A 16,843-nucleotide genomic window follows, 5' to 3' on the forward strand; every position below is an offset into this window, starting at 1 on the left:
CTGACAAACCCGTGCAGAGCCGATGAATCTACGGCGACCCTGCTTTGCAACAGCATACCTGGGGCAGGACCCGGAGGAGCACGAGGGCCCGGGGAACAGAGCCTTCTGACTGGCTGCTGCAAGGATAGATTGAGCTATGGAAGGACACGAGGGTCCCCTGCTGGTCACATGAGCCTCGGTGACACACCCTTACCTGACATAATGTAATATCCTCGGTCTGGTTACTCAGTTTTATACGTTGCTCTCCTCTTCCACTTGTTCAGTGCCTTTCTACTCTGACTAAAAGTGACCGCTAACCAGATTAGCCCCTGCCGGGGACGCCTGGCTCCTCTCCTGTCAGGGTCCGAAGGCTCCCTCCTGCATGCCACCCTCAGGGTCGTCCTCTGCTGTGTTAGCCTTTGCTTCCATCCAGGCTGGGACCGTTGCCTTCCTGGGAGCTTGGCTTTGAACGCTGACACCTCTCTGGAGTGTGCACAAGCCCGAGGGTTTGGAGTTGGTTTGCTTTACTTTTTCACTTCACATTAGGACCAGCAGTGAGCACTAGCTTAGGAGGGATATGGCTGGGGCAAACCCTAAAGCCACCTGCGAGAGCAGTGCGTTTTCCAGCCCAGGTTTCTGTTCAGTGGCAGACACTTGCCTGTGCAAGGCGAGGCCCTGGGCTTGACCCTGGCGCTGCTAAAACAAAGACAGACACCTCTGCGGGCTCTCTTTCCTCTCTGACCTAAGGGGAAAGTAGGAAACTTTTTTCATAGAATGTTACCTTTAAATAAAAATTCATTAAAAGTCTCAGTTTCTTTTAACATTAAGAGAAAGGGGAGGCTGGACATGGTTGATGCACGCCTATAATCTCAGCACTCTGAAGACTGAGGCAGGAGGATTGCTGCAAGTTCCAGGCCAGCCTGGGCTACACAGTGAGCTCAAGGCCGGCCTGAACTGCATGGCAAGGACCTGTCTCAAGAAGACCAAAAAAGGCAGCGGGGCAGGTGGGAGGGGTGGGCGGGAACCAGATTGGTAAAGTTATGGGCCCCACAGGCCTGCAAGATCTGCTGTTTTCGCAAGAGGTAGAAAAATACTGCGACTTAGGTAGTACAAAAGTAACTGTGTGTGTGTGTGCAGTACTAGGGGTTGGACCTGGAGCCTTCACACCATGCTGTACCCTCAGCCCGTTTTGAGACAGGATCTTGCTAAGTTGCCCAAGCTGGGCTTAAATTTGCCATCCTCCTGACTCAGCATTTCAGAGTGCTGGGGTCGCAGACATGTATCACCATACCCAGCTTCATGTCATTTATTTGTTATCCATTTTGGGGTCAGGCATGTAGGAGCGGTAGAGCACACTTGCTTAGCTTGTTCAAGACCCTGGGTTCAATGCCCAGCACAGCAAAAAACAAACAAAAGAAAAAAACCCCAGTTATGTACCAGCACTCTGCTAGGTGCTGTGTGTTTGTTCTCCCATTTAGTGTGTTTGTTCTCCCATTTAACACGTTCACAAGGCTGAATTCCTGTGCCTGCTGATAGTGGCTCTGTCTGTCTGGTGGCTCTGTCTGTCGGGCAGCATGGGACAGCACAGCAGGAGCAGGTTACTCTGCACAAGTACCCTGTGAGGAGCAGATTTTACCCCTACTCTGCAGCCAGGGAGCAGACGAAAAAGCCCAAAGGAACTGGCTCAAGGCCACTCCGCTTTTGTAAGCAGCTCAGGGGTGAGTTCAGGTCCACTTAAGACTTTGAAAGGTCTTCAGTGATGCTTCACTGCCTCTATGGGTACATAAGAAACTGATGTTTTCACTTGCAGAGTACTTTCGAAACTCTTATGCTATCCCCCTGTCACTTTGGTGGTTTTGATGGCTTATTTTGTTTTTGTGGATTAGGGATTAAACCGTAGGGCCTTTGCACTGAGTACACACGCACACACTTTGAAACAGGGTCTCCCCAAGTTACCTGCATTGGGGTTGAACTTCATATCCTCTAGCCTCAGCCTGCCAGAGTGTGGGGGTGACAGGTATGTGCCACCACACCTAGCTTACACCTGTACTACTTCGTAAAAATAGAAAATTAAAGTCCAAAGATGTTAAATAATTTGAATCTAAGCTACTTAATCAGACTTGTTGAGGTAGTACCTTTTTCCATAAAAGCCAGCATTATTAAATTGGAGTTTTCTTGTATATTTTCAATTTATAAGTGGTGATTTAGGTATGTAGAACTAATTTATGAGGAAAGGCATTTAGATGCAAGAGGTTTTTACTTTCTTTTATAACATAATTGTCACTTTTTATAAAAAATAATGTCATGTCTGTCATTTCCATATTAATGTGTCACTTAGGATTTTAACACTGTTATCTCCATGAAATGTTTCTGTATTCTGTGTATGTGTATGTGTATGTGGGTAGTGGTGCTAGTGGTCAACACCAGGGTCTCACACATGCTAGGCAGCCACTCTATCACTGAGCTACGTTCCCTTTTTCATTGTTCTTAAGACTGATGAGGGAAACGAGATCAAGGCTCAAGGTTTAAAAGGAGAAGTTTAGATAGTATAGTTATAGTGCTTGGGTGTTAATTCAAGAATGTTTTGTGTGTGTCTATGTCCATGTGCATATGGTACTGGGGATCGAACCTATGGCCTTCACACTCTGCTATGTCTCCAGCCTTGTTTTCATTTTTCATTTTGCTAAGTTGCCTAAGCTATGCTCTGAGTTGGTGAGTCTCCTGCCTCTGCCTCCCAGAGTGCTGGGATTACAAATGTATGTCACTGCACCTAACTGTAACAAATACTCTTTGATGGTAACTTAGCCTTAGATTTTCGGGGTCAGATGATCTGAAGTATTTGATGCAGTACTAGTAGATACTGTGCTATTTAGCATGTAATTATAGAAAAAGCTTATAGAGTAATGATCTATACTGTAGAGAGTGAGTCAGCTGTAGATTTTCTAAGGTAAATGTCATGATGGACAGGACGAAGACATGAGCTGACAGTCCCCAGGAGTCAGGCTGTTGGTACCAAAGGAACACATGTGTACTCTGTCCAGGGCAAGCGTGTCCAGCGGAGGGGTCCTGCTTGCCTGTCTTTCCGTCCCTTTGGAGGAGAATTCCTGAGACTGTGAATGTCAGGCAGCAAATATAATAGATGAAATTGTAAAGCTTAGCTACTGCATAGTAGTAGTATAAAACCATCTGACAGAACATGTGACATAGGATTCTTGAGCAGTAGTAAACACTACATTAACCACAGAGAGGGCTCAGCCAGATTAGACAATCTTACCCTTAGCAAATGTGAAGAAAAAAATAGCTTATAGATCCCACTCGGGCCAGGAATGCGAAGTTTGCATGATTGGAGCCAGAGCTAACACAGGAAGAATTAATGGTCAGTTCTGTACTAGAGACTGTGGATGAGCCTTAGGTTGGACTCAGATATCTAACAAGAGATTCTAAAGTCAAGTCTAAGGCTGAGGACTTAGTGAGCCTGGGTTCAGTCTCCAGCATCAAAAGCTAAAGTAAAATAAAACTACAGTCTGGGTATAATGCAAGAGAACACATGTAAAGTGCCAAATGATTTGATACCAAACAAGAGCATTGATAGTACATAGGAAACATTGCATTTCATTAGTTATACAGTATTAACAAAGGCATTAACATAGTATTAACAAAGGCAGTATCATGTTTGGCAACTGTCTTTATTACCTGATGTGAAATGAGATTACAAACCTCCCCAAAGCTGTTTACAAATCATATACAAGCCAGGCATGGTGGCACATGCCTGTAATCCCAGCACACTCAGAAGGCTGAGACAGGAGGATTGTTGCAAGTTCAAGGCCAGCCTGAGCTACATGGCGAGACCCTGTCTCAAAAACACAAAAACCAAAAACTGGAAGAAAAAAAAAGTCATATACAAGTGTTAACTGGTAAACCCAGAGGTCTCCTTCCTTGTTACACTATAGTATGCTAAGTATAAACTGCATTTGAAGCTGGGGGGATCTGAGCAAAACAAGGTCTCTCATTTTAACCGGGCACAGTAGCACACCCATGTAATCCTGACCATTCAGGAGCATGAGGTAAAAGGATCACAAGTTCCAGGGCAGGCGGAACAACCAAGAAGGACTCAGTCAGGAATTTAAAAACGCCTGCAGATGTAGCTTAGTGCTCCCTGGGTCCCATCTCTAGTACAATGCATGAATGCATGATCCATCCCCAAACACACTGCAGTGTTTGATTGACTTATCGTGTTGCACAAACTTGGCTGGTAGGAGTGATTCTTGTATTCTAAACATACAGATTAGAGTTTAACATACCTAGCCTTTATTTTTGAACAAGTTAACACTCCTTTTGTCATTTCTCATTAAGGGTCAGCTGTATTTGTTGGTAACAGACCAGGGTTTTCTGACTGAAGAGAAAGTTGTGTGGGAAAGCCTTCACAACGTAGATGGCGACGGAAACTTCTGTGACTCAGACTTTCATCTGAGGCCTCCTTCAGATCCTGAAACTGTTTACAAAGGGCCACAGGATCAGATTGATCAGGTAAATTTGTTTCAGATGTATACTCATCACATGTTAATCTCTCCCAAACCTTTGGATGAAAGAGTCGCTCACGAATACGTTTGTAAGGTTTTCCTGGCCCCTCACACACAGGCAGGTGGTCATGCTGTGTGGGCTGTGTGCCGTGCTGAGACAAGGCCGGGGCCTACTTGTCGTGAGTGTCTTAGAGCACTCTGAACTCCGGGCAAGGTAAACACGCACACACGCCTGATCGGGACACGGGGGGTACAGTGCTCGGAAAAGAAAGACAGGAGAGACACCTTTACTGTCTGCACCGCGTTACACTGCACTGCACGCACAATCTTTATTTTAGGATTCATATATAGTAAACCCGATCAGTTCACAGAGCCCAGATAATTAAGTAGTGAAAAGGCATTCTTTGTGGCAAGCTACAACGTGACAGACTACAATGTTTATTCTAAAGCTATCTAAGTGAAGTAAATAATCACAACCAGTTCTCATAACTTCTCTAGCCCAGGAAGAAATTCATTAGCTCAAGAATGTTGTTAATTTGTCTGCTGTTAGTGTCACAAAGGGTGGCCAGCCACTTCCTCAAGACTTCTGCAAAACAAAGCCAGCTCACAGTATGGATTCCAGAGGGTGAGGGGTCTCACTGAGAACAGGCATTCCTATTCTACCTCCTTCTCGCATACCAGGGCGGCTATTGTAAATTGCAGGTTAGAGGGGGTTGGGCCTACAAAGTGACACCTCATCCCCCACACTTCCTTCCTTTTTATTTTTTAACAACAATTTCCATAAGATCAGGTTATTAATAGTATTTCGTCTTATGCAGTAAAAATACACAAGAACTATGGCAATGAGAACTATAATTAAACTAAGTCCCATGCCACTAAAAGTGTGGGTTATGCTCTGCCAGATTCCTTTGGAATCTAATCCTTTTAAAGATTGAGCAAGCAATTGCGCGAATTGTGCTAGGGATTCATCATCATTTTGCTTTGCAAAATCCTTGTCAATTTGATTATGCAAAGATTTTATTTTCTCCTGGGCAGAGGTGTTTTCATTTAGATACATTCTAATCACTTCCCATTTATGTTCTGTTTGATTATAAGGTCGTTGGGTTATACAGAAAGTAGTTGAATTCCAATCACATTTTAAAAACACTTGATGCTGAAGAGCCAATATTTTTCTACCCATCCATTCAACTGTTTGTTTAAGGAGGTCTATTTGTTGTTGTAGTTTGGCGTTTATTTGCCACTGAGTTAACCAAAGTTTATGAGAATTTTCATGCCATAATTCTACAACATGTTTTTCTTGCAAAGAGGTTTGTAAAGCTATTCCTGAGACTGCTGCTAGGGAGGCTACAGTTATCAGACTTAACAGTACAGCAACCACTATTCTAATAAATCTTTTTGTACGTTTTAACAGATGTTTAAAAAATTCAGTAGTAACAGAAATTACTGGGTCTTGAGACCATGGTCGAGTTAAATTTACAGGCAACCAAATATGAGTTTTTTGTTGTAACAGCATAACTGTATAAGGCTTAGTGAAATTTAGTGTGCTATTCAAGCATGTAAACAATTGACAATTTAAACAAGTACAAAAAAAATGTGTAAAATTAAAAGTTCCCACTAAAAAGACATAAGGCAGAGGTGCACAAACAGTAATATTATACATTTTAAACCTAGTAAAATTATAAGTAGTAGATACAGATCGACTAGTCCCTGAATAGGAAACATTGTACAAGGTTACAGGTTGTATAGCGGCTGGAATCTTCCAAATATGATTTTGAAGGTGATGAGGGTATTCTTCGGCTGCAACAGCAGGGTTAGCGATTCCACCATCTCCCCACCACAAAAGAGACGTCTTCTGAGGAAATATAGGAGCTCCGTCAGTTATTTTCTTTGGATCTGGAAGACTATACACAACAGAGAGATTACATCTTGTCTCATTCTATTCAGCACATCCATTAACGAATTTTCCAAATGGTCCCCAAATAATATACCCATCAATATTTTTAGCAAATTTTCCCATACATAGTTGCCAAATTATGGGATTATAAGAAATATTTTTATAAGTGAATTTAGGGCATACAGGAAATGTATTTCTGTCAGGTGCTGTTAAATTTCTCCAGGTAACATTAAAGGTTTGAGCAGCCAAGGCTTGAAGCCTTGTCCTTTTGTTGCCTGCTTTTATTCCATGTTGAATCCAATACTGCCATCCCAGAGGGATGCAAGGCGGTTCCCCAATGCAAATAGGCCTTTGATTACCATAATAAGTAAAATTGAATAATGTCCCATCATCTTGATTGTGGGGGGTTAAATCAGCCCACGGTGCTGACAAAATTTCTCTAGGTGTGGTATAAAGTAAAATATCACTAGTTCCCCATTTTACAGGTTCTAATAAAGGGGGATTTGGAATATATGCCCAGTACGAATGTGGAGGTACCTCAGTCCCCGATGCAACGGTGAGCAAGGCACATAAAGCTAAAAACAAGTTTTCAGGGTTTAAAGGCTTTCCTGCTTGAAGGACAAGCCATTGCCCTTCTATGGTCAATTTCTTTAATTGTCCCCATGTAGGGAGGGGATTTAAATTTGGTCGCTGTGAGCGGCGGGATTTTCTTAGCTGTAATCTGGCCATGGCTGCGATAGGAACAAGCTCAGCATCTTCAGCCTCTAGCTGGTTTCGCGCTCGCTTCTGAAGGCACGGTTCCGGTTCCTTGGGGAGTTGTCTCCGGGGCTGGCGAACAGGGTCTGGAGGCGCGGATCCTGATCCATCGTCCAGGGACCCACTGCTGAATTCCATTTTCTGTGGAGATATAACCAAAACCTTTCCCCTTATAGAGCAGTGTGCCCTTCTCCCATTTAGCCTCTGGAGCTGTTTTAGTCCAAATAGGTTCATTAATCACAAAGGGCTGTTGTTGCTGTTCGAAATGTCTTTCAGCTCTTGTTAATATTTCACCTTGTGGTAAATTGAGAAAATTTAAAATAAACAATGCTTGATGCAGTAATGTTTTTGGACTGTTTTGCAATTTAAACAGTATTGGTATCTGAATATCCTCCTGACTCCTCCTTTTTAATTTTTTAATTTGCAACTTAAGAGTGCCATGTGCTCTTTTAACAATAGCTTGACCCTGGGGGTTATATTCAATCTCTGTAATATGAATAATATTATGGAGATCACAAAATTGTTTAAATGTTCTGCTAGTATAAGCAGGTCCATTATCTGTTTTGATTTTAGAAGGAATTTTCATAACTGTAAAAGTCTCCAATAAATGTACAATAACATTTTTAGTGGATTTTTCCTGTTGAGCAGTAGCCCATAGAAATGAAGAATATGTATCAATAACTACATGTACATAAGAAAGCCGACCAAAAGAAGGTACATGTGTAATATCTATTTGCCATAACTCATTAGGTTGAGTTCTTCGAGGGTTGACACCTGCGGGAATAATTTTTAAATGTAATGGTCTACAAATAGGGCAGGCTTTTATAATTTGTTTAGCTTTTGTAAAAGGTATCTTATATTTAAGATGCAAATGTCCTGCATTCGCATGATTAAATTGATGTTCTTCAACGGGTGTAGTGAACATAACTAAGGAATCCACTGCATTGTTACCTGATACTAATGGTCCGGGTAACTGAGAATGAGAACGTAAATGAGTAATAAAATAAGAATGATTTCTTTTTTGAACATGTATTTGTAAATTTTGAAATAAAGACAATAAAGCAGGCGTATTAGAATATAACACAGCTGAATAGATATTTGTCACTACTCCAACAGAATAGGCCGAATCGGCTATAATATTAATAGGTTGGTTATGAAAATCTAAAAACACTTGTAATATAGCAAAAAGTTCATTTTGTTGTACAGAGTTAAAATTTGTCTGACGTACCCAGTAAGATTTTTGAGTCCAATATGCAGCTTTATTTTTAGATCCATCTGTAAATATAGTCAAAGCTTGTGGAATTGGCTGTACAGCTAATAAGGTATTAACCACAAATTGTTGACATCTAAAAAAAATCCCATAATTTACTTTTAGGAAAATGATATGAAAAAGTTCCCATGAAATCTGCTAAAGCAATTTGTAAGGTTTCAGTAATTGACAACAAATATTTCCATTGTTCCTTAGTTAAAGGGATAACTATATTGTTTATATCTTCTCCTATCAAAGTTATAGAACGAGCTCTACCATTTATAATTAAAGCTGCAACCATGTCAATATAAGGCATAACATTTTTAGATTGCTTAGTTTTAGTGAATACCCATTTTACTGGCATAGCATTCTGACCTAAAACTGCAGAGGGATAATGAAAAGTATTAATAATATATAAAGTTAGAGGCAATTTAGGATCAATCCTAATTAAAAATGCATCCTTAATTCGTTGTTCTACAAACTGTAATTTTTGCTCTGCTTTTGCTGTTAAAGAACGAGGGCTGGATGGATCTGAAGAGCCCTGTAGAGTAGCAAACAAATGTTGTAATGCATGGGTAGGGATACCTAGTGTGGGACGAAGCCAATTAATATCCCCTAATAATTTTTGAAAATCATTTAAAGTGGATAACTTATCTCTCCTAATAGACATTTTTTGTGGAATCACCTTTTGTCTAGTAAGAATATATCCCAAATAATGACTAACTTCTTCCTTTTGAATTTTATCCTGTGCTATTATAAGTCCAAACGGAGAAAAATATTGAGGTAAAGTTTTTAAAATATCTTCTAAAACATTTTTATCACTATATGAGAATAAAATATCATCCATGAAATGAGCCGTATAAACCTGAGGCCATCGTGCACGCACTGGTTTTAATGCTGCATCAACATAAATTTGACATATAGTTGGGGAATTTTTCATTCCTTGGGGTAAAGTCCTCTATTGATATCTTTGATAAGGTCTTTGATAGTTTGTTTGAGGAATTGAAAAAGCAAACCGTTTTCTATCTTCTGGATGTAATGGGATGTTAAAAAAACAATCTTGTAAATCTATAACATATACAAACCAACCAGCAGGGAGCGCTGAGGGTAAAGGAATGCCGGGCTGAAGGGCTCCCATTTGAAATAAGGATGAATTTACAGCACGTAAGTCCGTTAAAAGTCTCCACTTGCCTGATTTCTTTTTTATCACAAATATTGGAGAATTCCAAGGAGATGTGGATGGTTCTATGTGATGTAGAGAAAGTTGTTGATCAATCAATTCCTGTGCTGCCTGTAACTTTTGAGTAGTCAAAGGCCACTGATCTATCCAAATTGGGTCATCATTTTTCCAATTAAGCTTTAAAGGATTTATTTCCCTAAGCTGTAGAAACATGCAAAATATTAAAAATGTATATAAGCTCCCCATTGTTCTAATATATCTCTTCCTAAAATAGAAACTGGCACCTCTAAGATATAAGGTTTAATAACAGCAACTTGACCCTCTTCATTTTTTATATGTATATGCATTGTGGCTTGTCCAATTGTATTTACTGGAGTTTTACTTACTCTTTTTATATTACATGGAATAATAGTATAAGTAATATGAGAAGGCCAATCAGTGGGTTTAACAATAGTAATATCCGAGCCTGTATCTATAAGAGCCTGAATTTTTTTATGCTCAATAAAAATATTAATAAGAGGTTGTTGTTGAGATAATTTAGCTGTCCACATTACATTAATAGGGTTAGTGCTGCCGAACCCTCCTGTTCGCTGAACAACAGAGGATCCTATTGGGATATAAGGCAGTAAAATGAGTTGAGCTATACGTTCTCCCTTTAATAATTTATAATCTGTAAGTGAGGACATCAGAATTTGAATTTCTCCAGTATAGTCTGCATCTATAATTCCTAAGTGAACAGTAATGCCTTTTTGATTTAAACTAGATCTACCCGTGAGCAAGCCAAAAGTTCCCGCAGGCAGGGGACCAAAAATTCCTGTAGGAATTCTCACGGGAGATTGTCCTCCTCTTAATTCTATATCTTTTAAGGCTGGTATGTCCACTGTGGCACTGTGTTGGGTGGCTGGCTGTAGGGAGAATACGGTAGATTTACCCCATTGATTTGTCCGGGGCCCGGGGTAGGGCCCGCTCTCCCGTTTCCCTTCTGTTCAGCTGAATTAACTTGTTTACTCCTGCATTCACGAGCCCAATGATTTCTCTTCTTGCATTTTGGACATAAGCCAGGAGCTCTAGATCTCTTTTTTTGATTATTGCCTACAAGTTTTGGATAGGCCCTCTTTACATGTCCTGTCTGACCACAATTAAAGCATTTTAAAGACTGTTCCTTTTTAGATTGCCAATTAGTCCACGTGGTTGCCATGGTTTCAGCAAACAGTTGCATTTTCCTAGATTCTGAATTTAAATCTTTACATTGTTTTATAAAATTGTCAATCGTTCCAGTACCTTTTATTGGAATTAAAGCCCTTTTGCATTCATCATTAGCATTTTCAAAAGCTAACATTTTTAAGAGATGCTCTTGTAAGTCTTGTCCCACTACTGTTTTTTTTATAACATTTTGAAGTCTTGCAACGAACTCAACATACGGTTCATTGGCTCCTTGCAGAACTTTAGCCCAAGATCCATATTCTGATCCTTTAGGCCGTATTTTATCCCAAGCTTTTAAAGCAATATCTTTTAATTGAGCATGAATCTCTCTTGGAGCTCTTGCCTGATGCTCAACAGTATCAAAGAAACCTGTACCAGAGAGCATGGGATAAGAAATGAGTCTAATATTAGGATCTCGATCGTCAGCATTTTGTCTTGCCTTTTCCGCACAACCTTCCATAAACCACATGTGCCACTGTAAATATTCTGGCTCCTTTAAAAGAATTTTGGCCAAGGCTTTCCAATCATAAGGAGCAAGATTACCATACTGATCTGCTACCGATGTTATTAATTCTCTAGTGTAATGAGCCTGAGGGCCATAAAGGGTTACAGCCTTTTTTAATTTTGCTAAATCATCCATATTAAATGCTTCCCATCTAGGGGGAACTGCCTCTCCATCTATTGGCTGCGGCCTGATTACAGGGAAAGCAAAGGCAGGCTTTTCCTCATCAGAATCCCCTAATTTTGGTAAATCAGCCAAAGCTAGCTTGGCTTTACTCCAATTAGGGTTAGATGGAGGAGGTGCAGAGGGAACTACAGGCGGGTTCTGCTTAACGGAGAGTTGTTTCACCTCTTGTGTTAAATGCTGTATAGCCTGTAAAATTGGGCGATTGTCATAATTTGATATTGCTGCGGCAGCTAAAGCTGAGTCGGCTGTAGTGGATTTTACTTTTAGTTTGGATGCCTTTTCACTACTTAAAGCGATAGCGTCATTTTGAACTACATTCTGCTCCTCCTCTGTGAGGGGCAATTCCTGAATAACTGGCTTAATTTCTAGTTGAAGATTTTCTACAATATGTTCATCTTCCATAGCTTTTAATAAAGAGTACACAACCGACCAAATAGCCCAAAAACGTAAAGGAATCTTCTCCTCCTGTTGCATAGCCCTTTCTATACTAACCCTTGCCTTCCTCCATACTTCTACATCCAAAGTTCCTTCATCTGGAAACCAAGGATTATATTCTTTAATTGTATCAATACACATATCTAAGTCAGCTGACCTGAGCGATATGCCATATATAGATAATAAATGTTTAAGAATTTTTAAGAAAGGAGAGGAAGCAGATTGTCCCATTTCCCCGTAATAAAATTATACTTACCTTCCTAAGCGACCTTCGGAGTCCCTGTTCGGGCGCCACTTGTCGTGAGTGTCTTAGAGCACTCTGAACTCCGGGCAAGGTAAACACGCACACACGCCTGATCGGGACACGGGGGGTACAGTGCTCGGAAAAGAAAGACAGGAGAGACACCTTTACTGTCTGCACCACGTTACACTGCACTGCACGCACAATCTTTATTTTAGGATTCATATATAGTAAACCCGATCAGTTCACAGAGCCCAGATAATTAAGTAGTGAAAAGGCATTCTTTGTGGCAAGCTACAACGTGACAGACTACAATGTTTATTCTAAAGCTATCTAAGTGAAGTAAATAATCACAACCAGTTCTCATAACTTCTCTAGCCCAGGAAGAAATTCATTAGCTCAAGAATGTTGTTAATTTGTCTGCTGTTAGTGTCACAAAGGGTGGCCAGCCACTTCCTCAAGACTTCTGCAAAACAAAGCCAGCTCACAGTATGGATTCCAGAGGGTGAGGGGTCTCACTGAGAACAGGCATTCCTATTCTACCTCCTTCTCGCATACCAGGGCGGCTATTGTAAATTGCAGGTTAGAGGGGGTTGGGCCTACAAAGTGACACCTCATCCCCCACACCTACTGACCGTAGAGGTCGGGATACGATGTCCGCCTTGCAGTCTCATAGCAGCAAGAAATCTGCGCCAGGCTTTCAGTAAGGCAGCAGGGAGATCTGTTTTCCCTTTTCAAAAGACCGCTATGTAGCGGACAGGCCAGGTAAGGAGAGGAGAACTCACAGGGGAGCAGCGATGGCATTTGCTGTGGCTGGCAGAGAGTAAGTGGCACATGTCTGAGATACACCTGACTGGCCATCAAAAGCAGGAAACGGGAGTGCGGAAGATAAACAGTGGGTAAAAAGGAGGTAAGGGATCTTCTGTTAGCGTCCAGGGTGAGGAGCAGCAGGGAGCCGAGCAGGGTGGAGCAGGGGAGAGCTTCCACTTAGAAGGGAGGCAGGTGGAGCTCTCCTTCAGGCGGTGGCCACAGAGCTATGGTGCAGTGTGTCCCTGGAGTGTGATGATGAGATGAATTCTTCCCTGAGTGAGGCACAAGGGTGTTTATGTTAAACAAGGACACAAGTTTTGCTAAAAACAACTGAGCTGTGTCTTGCCTGTTCACTTAGCTGTCTTCAGTGAGCAGTTGTGTTCCTGCGAGTGCCAGGGCTACATAGAACTGCCCAAAACTCTTCTCTGAGGCTGGAGGCAGACTCGTAGATAGCAGATTGCATCCTTCCTGGATACAGTGGTACAGGATGAGCATTCTCATTCCTCAGGGGAAGAGCAGGGAGGTAAATTTGGCCAAAGCAAGGACAAAACCCAGCAGGGCAAACTTCAAGTCCTATAACACCATGGTCTGAGCTCAGAGGCTCAGGCAGCACTGGCCCTCTGGCCTTCCTGGTCACAGCCCATGTGGCCTCTCTCTCAGGCCAGTTTCACTATTCTCAGCATCTCCGGCTTCCCAGGGTCTGCACTGCACATTGGCTCTGCTCTCGGCTTCGTGCATCGCTCGTCTGGGGGTTTCTGGAAAGGACTCCAGCCCTCTGACACATGGCATGGCCTCCCATGCCTTTGAGGTCTACATAGATGCCTCTGGTGACTCCTGCCCCTTGGTATTTTGCATTCCTGCAAAATGAGCACCATGTGGACCACGCTATGATCTGCTGCCAGCACAGATTGCACTTGGGGCCCTTGGAGCGCAGCAGCCTGAGTGCCAGAGCCGAACTTAGGGCCATTGCCCTGAGTAGCCCTGAGGGAGCAGGGTGCCCGAGGACTGTGAGCCTCAAACCTGTGATGTTGGGGTTAGGATGGTTCCTGAATCCCCTCTTTCTTGTCCTGACAGAAGCATTTTCTTTGGTTTTGGTTTGAGACAGGGTCTCTGTAGTTGAGGCTGGCCTCGGACTCACAGCCGTCTTTCTGCCCCAGCCTCCCCGAGCGCTGATGTCTGGAGTCACAAGTGTGTGGCCCCGTGCCTGGCTTGGAGTGCTTGTTTTTCAGGGATGCGGTTCTCTTCAGCAGCCAGACCTCCTGTGGCCACAGTGTACGTCTGCCCCCATTTCTGGCCAAATGAACATTGCTGATCTTTCTGCTCCACTTTGCGCTTCTGATTCTAGGAATACCTAGGACTGACAGATGCAGCCAGGAGCAGGACTTGTCTGAAAATTCTTCTCCAGAACAAGTGGTGCACTGCGTTTAAACTCAAACCCCAGTAGAGCCTCAGGACCTGGGCAGAATATAGACAGTTCTTTCCCAGAATGTAACACAGAATGGGTGTCCCACACGCACTCGTGAGCCTGGCCTTCACTGCCTGTGCTCTCGCCAGTGTCCTGAGCATGAGCTTGCCCCAGAGCTGTGCATCATGCTCTGCTTTTAACGTCCTAAGCTTTCCCTAGCCATTTCAAACAGTTCCATACTGCTCTTAAAAACTCCTCCCGAAGGCTTCTGAAGCACGTGGTCATGCACAGAAGTCCCAGCAATGACCTTTCCTGTTCCATTTTTCTTCTTTAGCTTTTCATCACTGGGGTAAAACACACAGCTCACAGGAGAAGGCATTGGCCCATGGTTTCAGAGGCTGTGTGTGTGGCTGGCCGACTCCAACGCAGAGACTTTATGGCTTGGGGGAGCACAAAGCCGCCGAAGTCGGGCAGCCGGGAGCAAGTGGACTGGGCCAGAAACAAGCCCCAGCGTCACAGCCCTCAACCCACTTTCCAGCTAGCCCGCCCTTCCTGCCGGGAAGGTGAACTCGCTGATGAAGTTAGCGCCCTCCTGCTGACCTCCGCCAGCCAGAGGGAGGGAGGGAGGGAGTACACAGAGCTCTTAAAATGGTGGCAACCAAGCCAGGTGTGGCAGCACACACCTATAATGCCAGCAGTTGGGAAGCTGAGGCAGGAGGATCTCTAGGAATTTGAGACTAATCTAGACTACATAACGAGGTCCTGCCTCAAAAAAAAAAAAAGGTGGCTATTACATTACATGATAAAACTTCAAAGCCAAATGCAGTTTTTTCTCTTAGGAAATGTCTAGGTCTGTGTGAGAAGGAGCAGGTGGCCAAGTAACGGGTTTCTGTGACATGTGCTGCCTTTAGAAGCCATCTTTTGGCAAAACACTGATTGGGGAAATGATCTTGGATAAATCCCGATTATAAAAAAATGCAAAGGAGTTTTATGGCACTGAACAGAAGATTGTAGTAGTTTCAGAGTATGTTTTTGGGTCAGGGATTTAGCTCAGCAGCACAGTGCTTGCCTGGCAAGTGTGAGGTCTGGCACCAAAAATAATAGTAATAATTCTTAGTGTGTTTTTTATGTGAGAGTGTAGAAAACCTTGGCTATATAATTAACAGCAGTTGTCTGTGTGCTAATAGTACAGCTATTTAAACTTAACGGTTTTCTCGTTTGTCCGAACTTTCTCGATAGGTTTCCCTTCTAAGTGGCACAAGGTTTTTAAAGCTTTCCTGGATGCCTTATTTACTTCTAGAATTTCAAATGAAAGTGCCAACAGATATTTAGAAGTAATAACATCCCTGAATAAACTCATAGCTCCCCAAAGGAAATACTGAGAAATATAACTTTGATTTTAGTACTTCAACTCAGATATGACTTTTCAAAGCCATCCTCAAAGTTTTATAGATGAAACATCATGTCCTTGGGTAAAGTCACCAAGCTAAAGATGGCCACCGTTCCATTCCTTAGGACTATCTCATGGCATTGTCTCTGCAACAAGAACAGCAGAACCAGGAGATCAATTGGGAAGAGATCCCAGAAGGGATCAGTGATTTGGAGCTGGCGAAGAAGCTCCAGGAGGAGGAAGACAGACGAGCTTCCCAGTTCTACCAGGAGCAGGAGCGGGCAGCGGCTGCTGCTGTCTCGGCACAGCCCCAGGTGACAGTCACGGTGTGGTTTTTGCATGTGGTGGTCAATTCCATGGTCCAGATATTTCTGGTTAGGGTTATAAAACCATTTCATTTAGGTGCTGACTTTTAAGTTATGTGTATCTGCAAAGAGAAATAAATTCCTCTGAGCAGCGTGCTAGAGGCAGTCTGAGATATTACCGGAGAGAACGCAGACCCTGGAGCCTGAAGATGGTGGGTTTGCATTTCCTGCTTGTTTCTTGTTTCTAATTACAGTGCTTTGGACAGTGCCTGCAGCCTTGTCTCTTGTGTGTGTAAAACAGAATAGACAGGTCAGGTTTGTGGAGAAGAGCAGACGTTAGTACATGGCCCAGTGCAGACGTGTGCCCTGCACCCTGCCTAGGGTAGCTCTCCTCTGCCCGCAACTCACATTTTACACACTGGTTCTTAAACTAGAGGCTTACATGTGATTCTTTTTTTTGGTGGTACTGGGGATGGAACTCATGACCTCGCGCTTGCCAGGCCAGCGCTTATGCCACTGACCTATATCCCCAGCCCCATGTGATTCCATTTATTTAGAATAAATGCATTAGTTACTTAGCATGTGTCCAGTGGAGGTAATTAGGCAAATACACATTAAATTAATAAATCTAGGGCCAACTGTGGTGTTGTGTGCCTGTAATCCCTGCACTCAGGAGGCTGAGGCAAGAGGATTGTTGTGAGTTTGAGGCCAACCTGAATTGCAAAGTGTGACCCTCTCTCCCCCTCCAAAATATTTTTGTTATTAGCTTCTTTTCTCATAGTGATGTC

At 42.8% G+C, this 16,843-nt stretch overlaps 1 protein-coding gene across 3 annotated transcripts in view; it reads left to right on the plus strand.

Moving 5' to 3' along the window:
* Positions 1-16,843, plus strand: part of LOC100722687 (ubiquitin carboxyl-terminal hydrolase MINDY-2) — a 69,646-nt gene that overhangs the window by 50,504 nt on the left and 2,299 nt on the right. For 2 of the 3 annotated variants that reach the window (XM_063243378.1, XM_063243379.1), the window contains 2 exons: positions 4,333-4,506; positions 15,876-16,064. In XM_063243378.1, the coding sequence (XP_063099448.1) occupies positions 4,333-4,506; positions 15,876-16,064 (363 nt within the window). The remainder of the gene's footprint in view (positions 1-4,332; positions 4,507-15,875; positions 16,065-16,843) is intronic. The other variant, XM_063243380.1, reaches the window with a different exon arrangement.

The sequence above is a fragment of the Cavia porcellus genome, unplaced genomic scaffold (assembly GCF_034190915.1).
Source record: "Cavia porcellus strain 051 isolate PalLab524CR breed Dunkin Hartley unplaced genomic scaffold, mCavPor4.1 scaffold_38, whole genome shotgun sequence".
Classification (NCBI taxonomy): Eukaryota; Metazoa; Chordata; class Mammalia; order Rodentia; family Caviidae; genus Cavia; species Cavia porcellus.